Raw genomic sequence first — 18,312 nt, forward strand, 5'->3', positions numbered from 1 at the left:
AGATATTCGGACAGCAGCGCGAAATTCTCTATTCTGAAATTCAGATATTCGAACACTGACGCGGAAAGCTAGTAATTATTCGAAACATCTATATTATGCGATTATTGGATTATTTACAATCCAATATTGAAATAACAGGATTGCAATTACGAACAATGTATTGATCCAAATCAACGCTTCTCGCATTGCGAAAATAGCATAAAAGATTTATTTTATTTAATGAACAAAATGAAAAAGAGAGAGAAAAAATTTCGAGATCCCCCCCCCCCTCCAAAAAAATATTTCGTAAATACTTACATAGATCTTCGTGCGCAATGGTTAGGATTGGAAATCCGAAACATAGTTAATCGTAAAAATATATAGAAGGTTGAAGGTTCATATCGATATTTATTGCTTCGGCTTTCTGTTGTGACAACAAAAGATCGTGTATCACCTTTCGCGGTCGAGGCCGAAAAATATTTTTGCCGTTATCAGTTAAAACTAAAGCGAAAAAATACGAGAGAAAGGAGAGCTTTAGCCTGCGCGAATCTGTCGCGTAAGCGCTTTTTCCCGACACTCCGGCGAAGCAGAGAGCTGCGGCAGAATTCTCGGTTATGTAGAAACATTTTATATAATCCTGCGCCGCATCGGTGAAGAGAATCTCTAAAAATCCCGTCGCGCTTCCTAAGACTTGTATTCTTATTCCGGTCGATCGGAAACGTCAGCAATTTCGTCCACCACCGTTTCTGTCACTGAGACTGACTTTAAAAAAAAAATCGCTCTATAAATCCGTGATTTCTGCCGTGTATGATATCGGAAAAAAACCTGACACAGGAATGTTAAACTGCAGGATTGTAAAATATTATGTCGAACGCTTATTTCTAAAAAAAATATTTGCCATTGCACCATAAATTATGTATCTTTTTGCTCGATATTAATAAAAAAAAAGTAAAAATATATAAAATATATAAAAATAAAAAGTAAAAATATATAGTTTATTGGATAAAATTTATTTAAAAATACTTAACATCTTAAATGTATGATTCATATTTAATGATGCACTTAAAAATATCCGAATTATATTTTATTCATAGAAATTATTACGCGCATAATTTACTCATCAATATTTTAATCATAAATATTGTAGTTTTATCTCTCCTATACAGAAATAGTCAGAGACTTGCATTACTTAATTATTGGCATTATTTTACCGCATTAATTAATCAATCTTAGCTTTCACTTGCCAAAGTCGCTCTGCGATCCGTCTTAGCAGTCGCCATTCCCTAATTGAGCCTTACAAAGGATGTTGTACATCGCAAACAGTTCGAGTTGCCGAGCTCTCGAGCTGCGGATCTCAAATGCAGATCGAAATCGAACGGCCAGAAGAGCAAGTAAATAGATACTATGTTTACGCTAGTCTTGCTAATCCATTAGCCAAATCTTTCCTATAAAAGTAAATCTGAAATCTGATTAAAGAATGTCGATATAGAAATAAAAATTTCGCGATCCGCAATGTATTAAAATTAAAATTTATGAATACCATTTGTACAATTACGTCCATTTGATAATGGCATTTAAAATTGATAATATCTTGATATAAAAAGGCGTAATTTTTGATAATTATCTGGATTGCTATTTAAAGGTAATACAATAAGCAGGTGATTAACATTTTTGGAAAGCATTCAGCACTAATTAGTCGCCGATCATAACGAGGGGGACGCGAGCACGCGCGAGCGGCGATTAGGCGCGCGGCTAATCCGCGCGCTGAACGATCGCCGTCGGCCTGCCGGAGCGTCGCGACGCGGCTCGACGACGCGCACAGACGGCCGTGCGATATTGCGCTAAACCGAGCAATTACCGGCCGTAATCCCGGTAATAGAATTCCAATATGCGTGCCAATTGGACCGAGTCCTCCCGAGTGCGGGCGTGCAGGCGCGAACCGGCAGGTTGAACCTGCACGCCTCGACGAAAACCGTGACACGGTTCGCCCATTAGCCACGGGCCCTCGATTATCCGTGGACTGTCTGAGTGTGCACGCGTGTGCATCCCGTGCAGTATGCGCGTCCCTACGTACGCATATCGCGCGCATATGTACGCGATAGCGGGGTGAGCCGCAGTAAGGGAGTTCCGGAAAGGACACATGGTCCGGGGATCTATCCCTTGGTCCGCCGATCTTTCGGATCACACGTTCGACACGTGATGTGGTCACGGTCACTGTTAGCACAATTCCGAAATTTGCTGACCTGGCGTTCGACGTGATTACTGCACACGTATCGAGTGCGATACGGCAACCACACGGGTGGCATAGATATAGAAGGGAAGGTATAGGAGGGAAGATATCTATTCGGAATCTCGCGGCCAGTGTACAAAGCGAGTATTGAAATCGGTACAATTTCAGCGAGTTCAATTCTCGATGTAGACGCGAAATTCGATGCTGCACATTGTAGAGATGTAAAAATGTAACCACGCGTCAGTCGTCGTGTTTCATTACGTGTGCCTGTATCGTCGAACTCGCGAAAATTACACCAGTCGCAATCGGCGAAACATATTTATGCTTAAACATATGTTTTCTTTCACATAGTATTATCAATTAGGAAAACAATTAACAAAAAGCGCTTTTAAAAATATCTTAGAATAAGAAAAAATATCTAAAAAAATATCTAGATTTTTTTTTTAGATAAAATAATCAGATTTTTATTATACATATAATCTTAAATTATTTCATTAAAAATTTTTGAATTTATTTTTTAAAACAAAATTTTATTTAAGCTTGCGTTATATCGCTGATATCTAAAAAAAAAAAAAAAAAAAAAAAAAAACGCGCACTAGTCGAGATACTATGTGCATTCATGTTTTAATATTGCATAAAACTACTTACATAGTTCTGAAGCTGGGAAAGCACGGAGAACAGGAATGTGGATAGGAGATAGGATCAACACGACGTGGAAACAGCTATTGCGAGCTTCTCGCCCGCGAGGAAGTGAAAAAAGGTGAAGGTGAATGTTACTGCGTCATTGACAGTTGCGTCGAACTTCTGCATTGTGCCGCGAGCGTGGACTTTCCGCTTTTGCGCGTTTATTCGCGATCCGTTGCAGGAATGAACAGCAAACGTGGAATTTCACTCTGAATACACAGAAACAGAACCAATATTACAAACTACATCGTTCAACGATGCGCTCGCACATTGTGCAATCACATAAAACACTAAAATGTACTGGTCCTTCACTTATCCGACGAAATCCAGACCGATCCCTATGGCGTTTTATTGTCAAAAAACGCTCCAGTTTATATATATTCGTATTGTACGTACGCATAAAACAAAATTATTTAAGACTAACATTGATTTTCTGAAGTCATTACATGAGTAATAGATAACGGTTTTATCTTTTCATTACAAAAAGGAAAAGGAAACAATTCAAAATATCATTTTTTTCTTGTTTCGTAAAATTTTCTGAATTTTTCTTGTTTTTCACGAAACTCCTCTGAATGATTTCTTTAACCTTTAAAACATCTAAGACGAGTAAATTACTGATAAAGTACTTTATACGGGAAACTCAAGTTTGGCAAAAATACTGCTCAGTACCGTTTATCTTATCATTGCAGAGACGCGACATCTACCAGCTAAACGAATACAAAACAAAGGACTAAGAGTTTGCGATCAATGTACGGGTTTACGGGTAAAAGTCGAGAACTCCACGAGAGGATATACGAGAACTCGGGCAAGAGGATCCCTTGCCGTTAATTGGACTAGGTCCGATGACGTCGCCACGCGAATTGTCAGCCACAAAATTACCCCGATATCTTTTCGCGTCGTCATTTAAAGCCCGAGAAGTACAATCGGACGTTGCTACACGGATTTTCTTTTCCTTGTACCTCGTCGACGACTCCCGAAGGGAGTCCAATTATCCTGGCGACGAGACCAACGAACGAATTTTTGTCGAGTCGAAAATCGCCACGAGAGACAAAATAAGACGCAAAGAATAATAAAACGTAATACCCCCAGGCGTCCTCTCTTCCGCATTCTCTTTGCAATGGCACAACTCGCGAACGTTGCACGTCTGACGTAAATTATCGATTTTATTGGAGCGCGAGATAAATTTAACCCCGATTCATTGCGCGATTACATTTAATTGCCTCCAATTAAATCGTCGTTCCAATTAAAATCGACGCGAGTGCAGAGGGTTCATTACGATTTATTGGATCGCGGTCCTTCTCTCTGCCCTTTATCTTATACATTCGCATCATAGATTTAGACTTGATAAAAACTTGAACCAAAAAAGTCAATTTATTTTAGACATTTTGCGGTATTCTCTTAGAAAAGTTGCTACCTCATTTCTTTAATTTTCTTTATTTAAATTTGCATAGAAAAATTAGACTAACTCTTTCCAACAGAAGACGTTTTCATGTTCACTGCTTTGAAAGCAATGTTATAACTATTGCAATTAGGACAATTTTGATGTTGCCTTTGTACAGAAAAAGTTGATAATATTTATTTTGAATAATTTGAATATTTAAAATATACTAATCAACATTATATTTCTCAGAACAACATCATATTATCTTGCCAAAAGATCACTATCGTCCCTACAGTAAAAAGCTAACACATTTTTATTCCATACGAAAATACAAAAGCATGTGTTTATCATAAATATGTGTTTAAAGAGAACCAAAAAACAAAAGTTTCTTACGAAGAAATATTCATTTCCATAAAACGCGCGTGGAAGCATTCACTGACTAGTCGGCGGTGAACCGCCACTGTCGTATTGACTCTTGTTTCTTAATAAATAACCAGCAAGGAAGCTTATGGGGTCAGCAGGTCTCTCTTTGGCCAGACAGGATAACGCTTGCAGCAATATCGGCACTACTGTCTGATCTAAATACTGTCTAGTTGGAAGAGATTGTACTTCGACGCGAGGTTTCTTTGCTGGTATGCCAGACAGATCGCCATCCTTATCCATCCCTATTACTTTCTGCAATCAAATAGGACACAAGATTTATAGATCAATGAATATCTGGAAAAAAATATCAGATATATAATGTCGCTTGCATGTATTATATAACTTATATACATAATTCTTCGAAACGTATATTCTTGTTCGTAAAATTATCATTGCTTTCTCGCGGAAATAATCAGCTGGTAGACAGCCGGCGATAAGCGATAAGAATCACGTAAGCGAGAGTCTAACCTAACTTTTGCGTTGTAACGCGCACAATTTTAAAGGCGTCTTGTCTGTCTGACAGATTTGCTCGACGGTAACATAAAGTATAATACAATCACCGTTCGTCAGCTGTATCACGATATTTCTAGGTTATGTGTTCACTTACGTGAGTTGTCTCGGATACGGCATTGGCGACGGGTTGAGCCGGCGTTGACGCTTCTGTCCGTTCCTCAGTCGCGTTTTCTATCGTTAGAAAAGAAGAAAAGAGTGAACGGTTGTTATTAGAACGCGATTTTGGGCGTTGAGTCTGGCCGCGCGATGGCCGGACCGGCCCATGGTTACACGGAAATAGAAAATAAGTGGACACGTACCACCGCCGGACGCCATCGTGTAAACAATCGTCACTGCCGACGGACGTCGAACTATCGCGCCGCGATAACGTTGCCAATGACAAGCCGGTAAAAGCGCGCCGTCGACAAAGTAGCATTTGAAAACCCGCGGCTGTGGATCAGGACCAAAATGGACTGAAAAAAGACACAACTCGTTAGGATTGTACCGTAGATTTAAAAATTATATCTCCATAAATTCACGGTAAACATCAGTTAATAGTAAAATTATATTAATATTATAATTTTCCATTTAATAATATAATGTAATATAACGCATGCTGCACGTAACAGTTATAGTTGTTAAATAGGAAATTATAATATTGATATAATTTTATTATTAATTATATATTTACGGTACTGTTTACGTTTTCTTTATATTGTGTTTACACGAACTTGTTCATGCAGACAATATAATATAAATTATTATAAATTAGAGGATACAATGCGAAAAAAATAATTAAAATTTCAAATTATTTATCTGATTTTATTAGGTGTACAAAAAAGTTCTGAGCTTTTTTTTGTAAAATTCAATCTTTATTCAAAAACAAACAAAAAAATATTAATCAGCGAAATATTCCCCGTTTGCATCAACGACCTTTTGCCATCTTTCGGGTAGTTTGCGAATTCCTTGACGATAGAAGCTCACCGGCTTCGAAGCGATAAAGTCATCAATGCATTTTCGTATCTCTTCAAATCTCACGAAATGTGTATCAGCCAAATGATGCTGCAGCGATCGGAATAGGTAGTAATCGGAAGGCGCTATGTCTGGGCTATACGTCGCGTGCGGGAGAAGTTCTCAGCCTAACGCAAAGATATGGTCCTGAGTCGCTTTCGCATGTGGTCGAGCATTGTCATGAAGCAAGATCACTTTACGACGTCCTTAGTCAGTAAATGGCCTCTTTTCTTCTAATGCATCGCTCAAATTGATCAATTGTTTGGTAGCGGTCTGCCGTGATTGTTTCACCCGGTTGTAACAACTCGTAATACAACACACTTTTCCAATCCCATCAGATACAGAGCAAAACCTTCTTAGCGTGGATATTGGGCTTTGGCGTCGATGTCGAAGGTTGACCAGGGTCAACCCATGATTTTCTACATTTAGGGTTATCATAAAGAATCCACTTTTCATCGCCTATAATGATTTTGTGCAGAAAATCTTTTTTCCGGAACTTTGAAAGCAAAGTGAGTGCAGTGTCACGCCGACGATTTTTGTTGTCTTCGGACAATTCATGCGGAACCCATCTGCCTTCCTTTTGAACCTTTCTCATTGTATGTAAACGTACGGAAATGGTTTGTTGCGTAACGCTGTAAGTCATACTACATGTAAAAGATGGTATCAAAAATTTTACATGTAGTATGACTTACAGCGTTCTCTCCATATGCAGTACAAATCATTGCAGTGGCTTCAGCAGCATTTTTCTTCAGAAACGCGAAGTGGATGGAAAATCGAATATGCTCTTTTGTTATTGCCATCGTGAACACTACTGATTTTTGAGGTTATGTGCATCAAATGCCAAACCGTATGGCATTTTAAAAGGCCAAATGTCAACGCTTTAAAACCGCAAAAAGGCGGGAAGATATATAACATTTAAATTATTATTTCAGTTGTATGAAATCTAAAGCTCAGAACTTTTTTGTACACCTAATAATATACTAATAATGCAAATATAATATTAAAAATTAACAAATTTCAATAAAAATGTATCAAATTTTTATTATATCAAATATTATATTGCTATATGTAATAAAATATATAAAATTTGATCTTTATGAATTGTATTTTCGCAAAAAATTTTATAAAAATATTCTGCAAACATTTTTAATTAGTTAGATTAAATTTCAATTATAATTTATTTAAAAATTATATAATGAAAGTTAACATAAAAGCTATTTATATAGAAGTATTAATACTTATGTTAACCTGTTTTAAAAAAAAAGTTGCAATATTGTTTAGTTTACAAAAAATGAATAATACATAACATCTTTTTTTCTTTTTTAGGAGTATAAAATCAAGTTCTTTAAATCTATTATTTTGATATTCTAAAAATTATGCCTAAATAACAGTAATTAAAAATATTAGAATCAATATAAAATAGAATACTTTTTTGATGATCTATAGATTATTTATTATTTACATAGATTATATATGTTATATGTAGACATGAACTATTTTATTGTATTCATAAATATTTAATTCTGTAATTTACTCTTCTTTCTAATATTATATATTTCCATTTAAATCTAATTATTTCATAATTCATAATAAAGTTAGATTTATAATTAAATATGTAATATTTAATTTTATATAATGTGTTAAACTTGGAAGTGTACAATAATTATTTAATATTTTGTTAATAAATATTCATAATATTATGAAAATGCAAATGTCATAAATTTTATATTACATCAAAATAGTATTTTTTTAGTTATATTACATCAAAATAGATTTTTTAGTGAATAAATTTTTAAATAGTTCCTGCGATCCATAACTGGCTTGATGTAATGTATAGAAAGTTGAAGAATTAAAGTATCTTGATTTTAATATACAATGTATTATTTAATAAATGCATTTATACTCTCGTATATAGATAATCGATGAAAGGTTAGAAAAAAAAAACGAGACAGCGATCGTTTTAAGGTTTATTTATTTAACGCAAAGTTAGACGCTACAACTTTGGTACAAAAACATAAAGTAGTGGCGTTGAGAGGAAACGGTACACCGCGAGCGGATCCTCGAGTCTCCTCGAGCGCGGAGGATGTTACGCGCATCTTCTTTCTTTCTTTTAGTCTCTCCTTTCTTTTCCATTATCAAACGCGTTCCCGCGATTCTTTCACACGTGCGAGGATTGTCAAAAGGACACGAAGGAAACGCTTCAAGTTTGACAGGCGACGGAATGATAAGGGAGGAAGGATACGAGCTCGAAGAACCGCGTTCGCCGTCGTACAAAAAAGAACAGCCAAGATGCTTTCAACGCATATTATCAATCAAGCATACACAAGCGAGCGACGCGCTTCGCAGCGTCTCTTAAAAAAGTAACGTCGAGCCCTGCAAAGAATTACCACGCAGTATACGTCGATCATGAAAAGCGCGACGAGCGAACGTTGGGCTCGGGGGTGTCCGGCAAGAAGGGTATCGAATCGCGAATATACCAATCTTATCGAGAATGCTACTGAGGGCAAAGCAATCGCAAGCACGAGAAGTGAATGAAGTGATAAGCAAACATGGACGTAAATTCTCAGTCTTTAAGTCGTATTACTCAATCGTCGTCAATGCGTTTCAGCTGCGAAAAACATTTAATGTTTAGCCGAAATTCGATTTAACTGATTGTCGCTAAACGTCTCGTTTGTAGCCCCTTTTACCGATCACCCCGGGCCCCGCTTACAACATAAATTTCTATCACCTGTGCGACGTCGCGGACGTCCACATTGCTTAGGACAAAAGATGAGCCGCGATCAAGATAGCACGCGGACATGATCATATCGCTACATACGAATGCATTAATATCGTTATCATCATCAATTGTTATCATCAATATCGGCCTGTGCCGTGGCTTAGCTCTGATTAGATTCGGAAGCGATTCGAAGCGACAAGATTTCGCAGGGGCGAGTTAAGTGAGTAGAACGTGATACTATAAGTCGTAAAGGGTGACTTGGGACGAGATACGGCTACGGTTAATTACGGTAAGAGCGCGATCGTAACATATACACGAGACACGAGGCTTTTTGCGCAGCCTTTTAAAATCACATCGATGAGTAAAAGTGCGTTGGCGCGTCGAGCCGCGGCCAGTTTCAAATGGCAGAGGGTAGGAATTCCTCTGCGAGAGCAGAAGCGGCTCGTGCGGTTGAAGCACCCTTGAAATTTTATTCAAACATCTCGAAAATTCTCTCGGCAGTCTGTGTGTGCGCATTTTCCATTCTAATCTCACTCACGTGAATAACAAGAAACGATGGCAGTGGCAATTTAGGCCATACTAATAGCGGCTCGACTGAAGATAACTTTGGGATTACTTGTTATGTAGTAGTAGTAATATACCAAAAATCTTAATGTCAAACAAGAGTCACCAAACATTTAATCGATAAATTAATTTAATAAATTACATAAAATCTAATAATTAGATGAATTAAATTAACGGTAACGCTAACAAGGAACGATAACACGTAAAATGTTGCATGTTCAACACGATTGCATCCAGAATTAAATATACGGAGTAATTAATGTCGCAACTCGCGTGACAAATGTTTCTCAGGGGTGCTTCTTGGCTTAGCCGCCCAACTGGAAGCCGGCTCGTGCATCGCTTCGGCAAACAAATGCGACACCTAGAAATAGCTACTTACAACGTATGTATATATAGTTAGTGTATACATAATATATATTTATATTTATATTTGTATGTATATATTTAGAAATAGTATCGTGATAAAAACGAACTATGAGACACGGCGTCGTGATCGCGACGTAGCGCGATGTCGGGGCTGGTGATGACACAGGCGAAAAAGTTCGGGAAGCATCCGCTTCGTTCGTTCGTCGAACCAGCAAAAGGTCAATCGTCCGATCGCGGACAGACAAGACAAGACAAGACAGATCACCTTCCAATCCATCGCGTTCTGAAGTTAATCCGTTCCGCTAAACCAAATCCCGACTTCTCGCCTCGTCGCGAAGATCCAACGACGCCTTCTCGCGACCATCCGTCCGACTTACGAGCTATCTACGTTAAACCAGCTTCTTTATTACTCGAATCGCTTACACCTGTAACGATCATCGTCGCGATATCAGTGAATCTTATCGGTACGTCGCAATCGATCGTAGAAGATTAGCACGGGGGGATAATTAGGTGTTTACAGCGGACTAAATATTTATATCATATAGGACGACAGCAAGTGTAGTGTGACGTATATTGCGCGCGTGGCGATGATGTAAACGTTATTGTGGCTGGCCTGCCGTGTATCGAAGCGTTCCCTCGATGGCTTGCCGCGTTGTTCTTCCTACGGACAGTCGATCGGCGTTTTGTATGTGTGTGTGTGTGTGTGTATGTGTACGGGATTTCTCCCCTTTCGAGCGATAGGAATATCTCGAATCGATCGCCTAAACGGATCGCTAGAAGGATAACGACGAAAGACAAAGAAAGCGATGACGTACCCTATAAACTTTGCTCTCCGCGACGTCGAGACTCAAGATCACTGATCATCAAGGGGGGGGGGAGGGAGATAAGGGGAAGGGACACAACCTTCGTTACGAAATTATAAATCGTACAGTATATGTATATATGTAGTATATGTGTACGTATATGTATCTATATATCGTACGCCCGCAGGGAGCGGCAGTGTGGCACAACCATGACTTAAAAAGCGACCAACTAATCTCATGTATACGCATATATGTCGTTTATACGTTTCATTTTTTTTTCCCATTACTCCTGCGACGAATGTAACCTAGGATTATATCCTGGATATATATCAGAAGACCCCCGTTTAAATCCACCGTCGCCGAGAGCACCATCGCGGGCCGCGTCTCTGCCGCAGCTGAGCGTCCGCGAACACGACTTCCGGCTGTGTTCGCCTTCCTACAGGACAGTCTCTTTCGCGGCAGTCTCTCGAGCCTCGAATTCCGCGTATACACGTTCGATGACAGCGCGCGAGAAAATGCAAATTGTCTCTCTGATCATTGAAATATTTTGTCACGGGTTTATTAATAATAAGTTCGTCTCATCAAATATCTTCATTAAATCACGTCATGTTCGGACATGTCATCATCAAGAAGGAAGATGTATCAAATCATTTTCTTCTGTTAGTATGAAAAAATTGACACAATGTAATCGAACGTGCGTGAGGAGTTCTAGGACTCGCAAGAACTTACGAACGAAGCATGACTGACCTCACGAATCGCTGTGCCTCCTTCGCATAAGGGCAGTAAATACAGACAGTCTTGAGTCTGGCCTTCCTCGATGTGCGTAATCGACTGAATTGGTTCGAAAAAATTTATCAAAAACAAGGCAGTTTTTGAGTTTCGGGCCTTCCCCTAGGATCAAATGCAAACGAATGTACCCGAGGAAGTACAAGGAAAGAGCGGAAGGCCGAAGAGCGAGAGAAAGAGAAAAATCACGTGATATGGCGAGGGCGAAGGAGGCGGTCCCATTTCGCGAGGCGGGCTGAAAAATCCTCGTCCGTAATCACGATCTTGAGATGATATCAATACGCGTACACCTTACACGGTAATCGAATCTATCTACTCGCGACGACGTCTCTAATTTCTACCGTAAATCGTTGCAAATTGGACCGACGACAGCACCGGGGGAAGAGTTGGCGTGCGCTTCATTTCCGCGTCTCTCGGCTGCTTTTTTCCTGGCTCTCATTGGCTTTCGAGAGAGGCGGAAGACCACGGAAGATGACGATTTACAGGTTACACTGCCACAGTATCGTAGGGTGTGAGGAGTCCCCCGTGACCGCCGTGGGGGCCGCCGGTTTGCCGGCCGGGAGCTTCGTTTCTGCAACAGGAATTTGCGTTTTCGGCATCCGACATCGACCGGTCGTTTTACCATGTAACTTCAACAATTCCTTTCGCTCGCAGATCTCTTCCGCATGTTTTTTTTTTATTGAACAGCAAATTTTAACGTCTTTATTTTTAACATTAAAAAGAAGCGTTTGTCTTGTTTGATGTATTAATATTAGCAATTGCCGTTAAAAGAAGAGATCCGTATGCGAAACATGCGCTATAACAACTACATCAACTATGACGGCAATGATATTAATAATGTTATGAGGAAAACAAAATATAACAATGACGATCGTAAACATATCAATTATTAATAATGTAAGCAGTTCGAAAAACAAATTTAATAGTAGTGATAAAGCAAGCTGCGGTGAAAATACGAATACAATAGCATCATATCTCTATCGCACATTCTAGCTTCGAATTAATTACACAACTACACGTTGCACAAAGCATTATTCATCAAAGCTACATGCGAGCACATGTAAAGCATTATCGATACGTGGAGATTGAGGATTTGTCATGTCCGAAAGCAATATTTTGAAAAATCGTCTACTCTGTTCGTCGCAAAACAAATCGGGTAGCCGAACTTCAATGGGATGATAAAAATCATTAGAAAATGGTATGACGCATCTCAAAAGCTCTTGACATGACTTTAACGTTTGTACACCCTGAACTTGATTATGTTTAACGAACTTACGGCTTCCTGCGTAATTAGTCATGAAACAAGAAAAGATCAGTCGTCCGTTAAATAGTTAATAGTTAAATATTCGAGGCTCTTCGGTCGCTAGTGAACCACCGTGCACTCGATCGTTGTCAATCGATAATTCAATCGCGCACGAATACCAGAGTATTCGAACGAAGGCGAATATAGTGAAGAAGCGAATTGGGATTAATCGATGGCGTGATTCTTTAAAGAAAAACGCGTAGAGACCAATCAGATCGCGGTCGACGCCGCGATGAACGATTGTAAAACATCGCTCAATTCAGAAAAATATCCGCGGGATATTTTACCGCGGTATGATATCGGCAATTACAGCTCTCGTGCGAAAATGAAATCGCTCGAGACACAGCGGCAGGAACGGTGTAACGCCATTAAACCGTTCACCGTTAACCAAACTCACTCGCGCTCTACTGACCTCTCTATGAGTTTACGCATCTCCTCGGTGGTCATGCCGTCCTTGCCGCGAGCATTCACTGAAATAGAAAAACACACGGCACGATTGACACAACGATTAAACTACTACGACAACACGTAACATGCAATTTGTGGAAACTATATAAATGATTAGGATTAAAAAAGACAAAAAAAAAAGAAAGAAAAACACATAATTCGCGGTGAGTCTTCTTCATTCGCGACTCGCCCGCCATGCGATATGTCCGCATAATGAGCCGTCGTACGCCTAATAATGCTTAGTGCATATGAAACGAGCATCAATAGTAGAGCTGAATTAGAGCGAGATCGTTCCTCGAGAGGGAGCACGTTATCGGACTGGTAAGATTCAAATGGGAAAGGCGAAGCTTATGTCTTCCCCATCGAATCAAATCGAGCCCCAGTTTCATGGTCTCCCCCTTGCTCGTTCTCCGAGCTGTCGCGAATCTTTCTACTGACCGCCGTAGTTGCGGTTGACAAGCTGATCGCGATCACACTCGGCCTCGCTGATCTCGTTGCTCTCCTTGCTGTCATTGAAGCTAGAGTTATTCTGATCTTGGTGGTTCCTCGGTGGCGGTGGTGGCGGTTCCGGCGATCCAGAGATGGGAATGTTGCGAGCCGAGCCTACACTACGACGTCCGACTGATCCGCGAGATCCATAGTGATCGTAAGGTGCGCCATATTGTCCGTATTGTGATCCATATTGGTCTTCTTCGGGAGCGCAATTAGCCGGATCGTCGTATTCGGGCGAGAAGACGTTATGCGTGCCGCTGCCACCTCCTTGAGATGGTACTCGAGAATAGCGACCATTTTGACGAGGCTATGGAAAAAATTGATTACAATTCCAGCGATAGTTATCGATAGTTGCAAAGTTAATTTAAACAATTTAAAATCATTAGCTTTTACAAATATTATGAATTTTTTTTATATTTGTAACGCAATTCGAATATATATTGCTTAAACTCGCAAAAAGATGTAAAGTACCATAGATTGAGATCCAGAACGGCTATGAGCAGAAGCATTAGTCGGATGTCCTACAGGTGGTCCCATAGTACCAGAATGGCCATTTCCTGGGTGAGGGAAGGTCTGGAATTGCATAGCTTTGCTCGGATCCATTTCCTCGCGGAATCCCAGTAGATGGAAAGTAGCATAGGGGCAAATCTCATCTTCCATACCTAGAAACGGATAATCAACCAGGGTAGACTCTGTCGCTATAGGCGGAAAATCTACGAGACATGATTTATTGGACGATAAAAAATGCTTTAAAGATTGCTTCACGCGTGTAAAGTTTTTTTATAACAATCTCTAAATTTAGCATGATCGAGAATAAAGTTGAGAAAAATTATTTATAAGCAATCTTTTTTATTTCTTGATTTAACATGCGTTTTCTATTCAAATTTAAACGAGCAAAGAACTTTCTTTTACTCACTTTAACGTTTCTTCTTTCCTCGATTCTCATTCTATGTTAAATCATTAAATTTGATTTGATCATGCTTATATTAAAAATATATTTAAATAAACTTAAGTTAACGCTCAATCATCTTATCGATTAATTATTAGTAATCTTTATTATACACAAAATAATACTACATTCAATTAATTAGTCGATTGAATTTTATGTTTAAAAATTTTCAATTATCTTATTTATTTTAAAAACCTAAATCAATATGACGATAACGGGCATAAAAGATTTCCTTCATAGAAAAGACGATGAGTAAGTGAATGAAATAATTCCTTCCTATGTTGTTCGTGTTATTTGTCGGCGTGCGGAAGAGCGCAGGCATGCGAAAACGTGCAAACACTGAGAAACGAGACGTGCCGTTAAGGTGATAAGATTCACGTAACGAAGGGGGACTTACGAAGACCGGCTGGGACGAGCCAGCGACATCGCCGGCTCCGGCCTGCGATTATCAGTCTTGTAGGGCGATCGGACAATGCCGCAAATGCCCTCTTAACCAAAATTGCTATTACCAACCTCTGTGCGAAAGACCATCTGCGCTGCCCATACGTGGTGGCGGTGGGCATCTCCTGTTGGGCGCGTAGTGACTCAATTCCTCATACATGTGTCGTCTCGGATCCCACGTCGAGTGACTCCTTAACGAGCCAGTTCCACCTATCGAACACATACTACAAAGGTCGTACGACACGCTGGTGCCTATCAAGATTCGTCACCGCCAACTAACCACCCTGTTCTTTTTAGAAAATTTAAATTTACTTTTGGGAGACGTTCTTTTTAATTTTAAGACCGTCATAATTAATATGCGAATTAGTACAGTTGATACTCGTTAGACACCAACGGCGTGGTAAGCGCAAACAGTAGGAACAAACGTTATATTTCCGCTGGAGGGACATAGATCTCGGTAACAAATATCAGAACATTTCGAAGCGTGGCGAACGAAAAAAGAAACTGGCAATGTATGATTGTGTGTATGGGTTTTGTCTGGTCTGGAGATCTGTTTGACTTCATTAGGAGCCTAACGTTGTATGTGCAAATCTCGATGTGTATCCCTTGAGAAAAGATGAAAGAAGGAACTATCGTGCCGATGCGACAACAACTAGACAAGTAGTAGTTGAAATTGGTCTAAAAGGTAAGTGTTGGCAGTTGTGGCTTACTTATAACTGTACCTCGCTTGATACGATCGCAGGTGTTGTAATTCGAGCCGGGTACAGGTGGAAGCTTGCGATTCGGTGGTGCAATATATCCCAGTTCGTCGCGAAGATCAGATCTGCGTTTGTCCAGGGTAGCGCCGCCAACTCCGGTTTGTTGATAGACTACGTCATCTAAAATAAGGGCATTTAATTGAATAAATGTGAATGCGCATACGTCTCAATATAATCGATGTATTATATTGATTATGTATGCCATCACCCACGCTTGTGAAATAAAAGGAAAACCTAGGAAGAGAATTATGAAGTTAGAATGTTTAAGAGATTTTCAAGACTAGGGTGGTCGACGCGTGGATTGATCGTCAGAAAATTATTGTGATGTACAGTATTGTAAAAAATACAATATGTTACGATAGTTTACTAAAAAGAAAAATTGATTTTTTCTTGATATGTTTTTACTTACTTTATCTAATTAATTAAGATTAAGAAAAAATCACTATATTTCATTTCCCGACGAACTTCCACCGTCTTTATGCGACTTAACAAGTAAAAGTAATTAAAAAAAATTTGTATACATTGTCCCTCGTAATATTTCTCGTCGGCTGAAGAGATACCTCGCAGCCGTGTTTGTTCCGGGCCTCGAGTTCTTCTCGAGAGTGCCACGCAAATGACAACTATTCCTACTATTATGACAACAATCGTTGCGCCGACCGGTACTACCACGTTTACGTCGAGCCAATTGGGTAACCACGGGAAATACCGTCTCACATCCCCGCTGTTGTCATTGCCGCCGTTACGTACGGGAGGTGCGATCGTGCCTGTTCAAAGAGAGAAATGGACGTATGATGATTAAAACAGATCTCTTTACCTTTATCGCTACCGTGGCCCTTTCCCCTGAGAACGCAGATCACGATGACGGCAACGATTATAACAAGTATGGCTGCTACCACAGGCACGACCAGATTTAAGTTAGCCATGAAAATTTTCATCGGGTCTTCGTCGTTGCCACCACCGTTCACGTCCGGTAGCTCGCGGGCCGGTGCAATGGTGCCTGGAACAGAAAACGTTTTGGCGACCGTTCAATCCAGTCACCATTGGCACCGGCTACGAGGCGCCGCTGCGCGTCAAAGCACCCACACTTACCGCCAGTCACTGTCAAAGTCGCAAATTCGTATTCGGCTACGGCAAAACCGGCATTATTATGAGCCGTAACACGCAAATGATACCAACTAGCGGGATCCAGATCCAGTACTACAAAATTAGCGCCTGGCTTTACGTTGTTGGAGACCTGATTCCATTCCTGTTGCATTCTGAAAAATGTGAAGCACGTGCCTTTAACTATCAATTCGATTGATCGACCGGATGTTCGTCATTATCTTTTCATCTTACTTCTTCTTATGTTCAACAACGAAGTACAACATAGGACAGCCACCATCAGACCAGGCACTCAGGTGCAATGAGATGCTATTCGTGGATACTTCGATAAATCTCTGCGCTTCCGGAATGATCGGTTTGGAGCCTTTTGTGCGCGTATTCAAAATGTCCGAAGCATCGCCTATTCCAATTCTGCAAAAAATTCATTCATTCTCTGTATAAATTCATTTTATTACAAAAACTATCTTATTATTCCGAATAAAATTACCCGTTGTAAGCTGTGACATAGATCTGATATCGAGAGCCGCACCACAGATTTTCGAGAGTATATTTCTGTGCCGTGGAACTAATCTGAACAGTTTCCCAATCACCGAATTCGGGTTTGTAGTGAATCGTATAACCATGAATCGGTGCATTATCGGTGGGATGAGGACGTAACTTCATTGTCAAGGAATTGGTAGTAGTAGCGGTAAGAGTGACTTGAGGCGAGTGTGGGGGAGCTGAAAAAAATATAACTTAATCTTAGTATAAACGATAATTAAAATTATTTAATAAAATATATAGGTTTAATATTTACGTACCATGTACAACCAGCTGATGAGTCACAGTGTCATGTCCAAAAGAATTTTCTACGTAACAAGAATATTCTCCTGCGTCCGCACGGTCAACTTCTTTGATGAATAACGATCCCTCGGGTAATTGTCTCAATCGATCGCTTGGTTGAAGAATAGCACCTCGTACTTTCCATGTTACTTCCGGTGTAGGTACGCCGACAGTGAGACAAGGTAGCTTGACGTCCTCTTTGTATGTAGCGGTGAACTTGTCATCGAATGATGCGATCTTAGCTGGTACTGTAAGTATGTAATAAAATATAAAACTTAGAAACATTCTTTGATTTCTAAGAATAAGAAATCTATTAAAGCAATTCGATTTAACTTAATTCACTTAAAATGCAAACTTTTCGTAAATTAAAAAATAAAAAATTTTACCTCGAACGCTTGGCCCCAAAGTTACGATCTTAGAAGCTTCCCCTTCGCCGATGTTTGTGCTAGCAGTTACCCAAAATTCATATCTAAGTTGCTTGTCTAATCCAGACGCTTCATGAGTTAATTGATTCGGCGCTACTTTTTGACTTGTTGGTTCTTCTGCATTATCTGCTTTAGT

At 39.7% G+C, this 18,312-nt stretch overlaps 2 protein-coding genes across 4 annotated transcripts in view; both read right to left on the minus strand.

Annotated features, from left to right (window-relative positions):
• Positions 1-367: 367 nt before the first annotated feature.
• Positions 368-7,047, minus strand: LOC105432306 (protein dpy-30 homolog). Of its 3 annotated transcripts, XM_011647052.2 has the most exons (6): positions 6,893-7,047; positions 6,123-6,832; positions 5,510-5,662; positions 5,305-5,381; positions 4,668-4,949; positions 368-3,102 (listed from the first exon to the last, which is right to left on the minus strand). In XM_011647052.2, exons 2-5 carry the CDS (start codon positions 6,130-6,132, stop codon positions 4,707-4,709), a joined length of 483 nt encoding a protein of 160 aa, XP_011645354.2. In that variant the 5' UTR covers positions 6,133-6,832; positions 6,893-7,047; the 3' UTR covers positions 368-3,102; positions 4,668-4,706. The 3 variants fall into 3 exon arrangements, with proteins under 3 accessions (XP_011645354.2, XP_011645353.1, XP_088928249.1); XM_011647051.2 differs by lacking the exon at positions 368-3,102 and having other exon boundaries at positions 4,312-4,949; positions 6,174-6,832; positions 6,893-7,046; XM_089072123.1 differs by lacking the exon at positions 368-3,102 and having other exon boundaries at positions 4,312-4,949; positions 6,123-6,844; positions 6,893-7,038.
• A 1,108-nt stretch (positions 7,048-8,155) lies between these two features.
• The window catches only part of LOC105432307 (Down syndrome cell adhesion molecule 1), a 68,325-nt gene continuing 58,168 nt past the window's right edge, over positions 8,156-18,312 (minus strand). The window contains exons 17-28 of the mRNA XM_089074331.1: positions 18,138-18,309; positions 17,730-17,999; positions 17,417-17,648; positions 17,164-17,340; positions 16,918-17,084; positions 16,350-16,592; positions 15,793-15,948; positions 15,143-15,280; positions 14,152-14,342; positions 13,627-13,987; positions 13,154-13,211; positions 8,156-12,009 (exon numbers count right to left, since the gene is read on the minus strand). Of these exons, the coding sequence (XP_088930457.1) occupies positions 11,925-12,009; positions 13,154-13,211; positions 13,627-13,987; positions 14,152-14,342; positions 15,143-15,280; positions 15,793-15,948; positions 16,350-16,592; positions 16,918-17,084; positions 17,164-17,340; positions 17,417-17,648; positions 17,730-17,999; positions 18,138-18,309 (2,250 nt within the window). The 3' untranslated portion in view covers positions 8,156-11,924. The remainder of the gene's footprint in view (positions 12,010-13,153; positions 13,212-13,626; positions 13,988-14,151; positions 14,343-15,142; positions 15,281-15,792; positions 15,949-16,349; positions 16,593-16,917; positions 17,085-17,163; positions 17,341-17,416; positions 17,649-17,729; positions 18,000-18,137; positions 18,310-18,312) is intronic.

Source organism: Pogonomyrmex barbatus, unplaced genomic scaffold, assembly GCF_055798465.1.
Source record: "Pogonomyrmex barbatus isolate J1 unplaced genomic scaffold, ASM5579846v1 scaffold1, whole genome shotgun sequence".
NCBI classification, from domain to species: domain Eukaryota; kingdom Metazoa; phylum Arthropoda; class Insecta; order Hymenoptera; family Formicidae; genus Pogonomyrmex; species Pogonomyrmex barbatus.

Excerpts from the sequence above, each read along its gene's own strand:
- LOC105432306 (XM_011647052.2), bottom strand. Across the intron at positions 5,382-5,509 it reads CACGATGGCGTCCGGCGGTG|AAAACGCGACTGAGGAACGG; the intron begins GTACGTGTCCAC and ends TTCTAACGATAG. Across the intron at positions 4,950-5,304 it reads CCGTATCCGAGACAACTCAC|AAAGTAATAGGGATGGATAA; the intron begins GTAAGTGAACAC and ends ATTTGATTGCAG.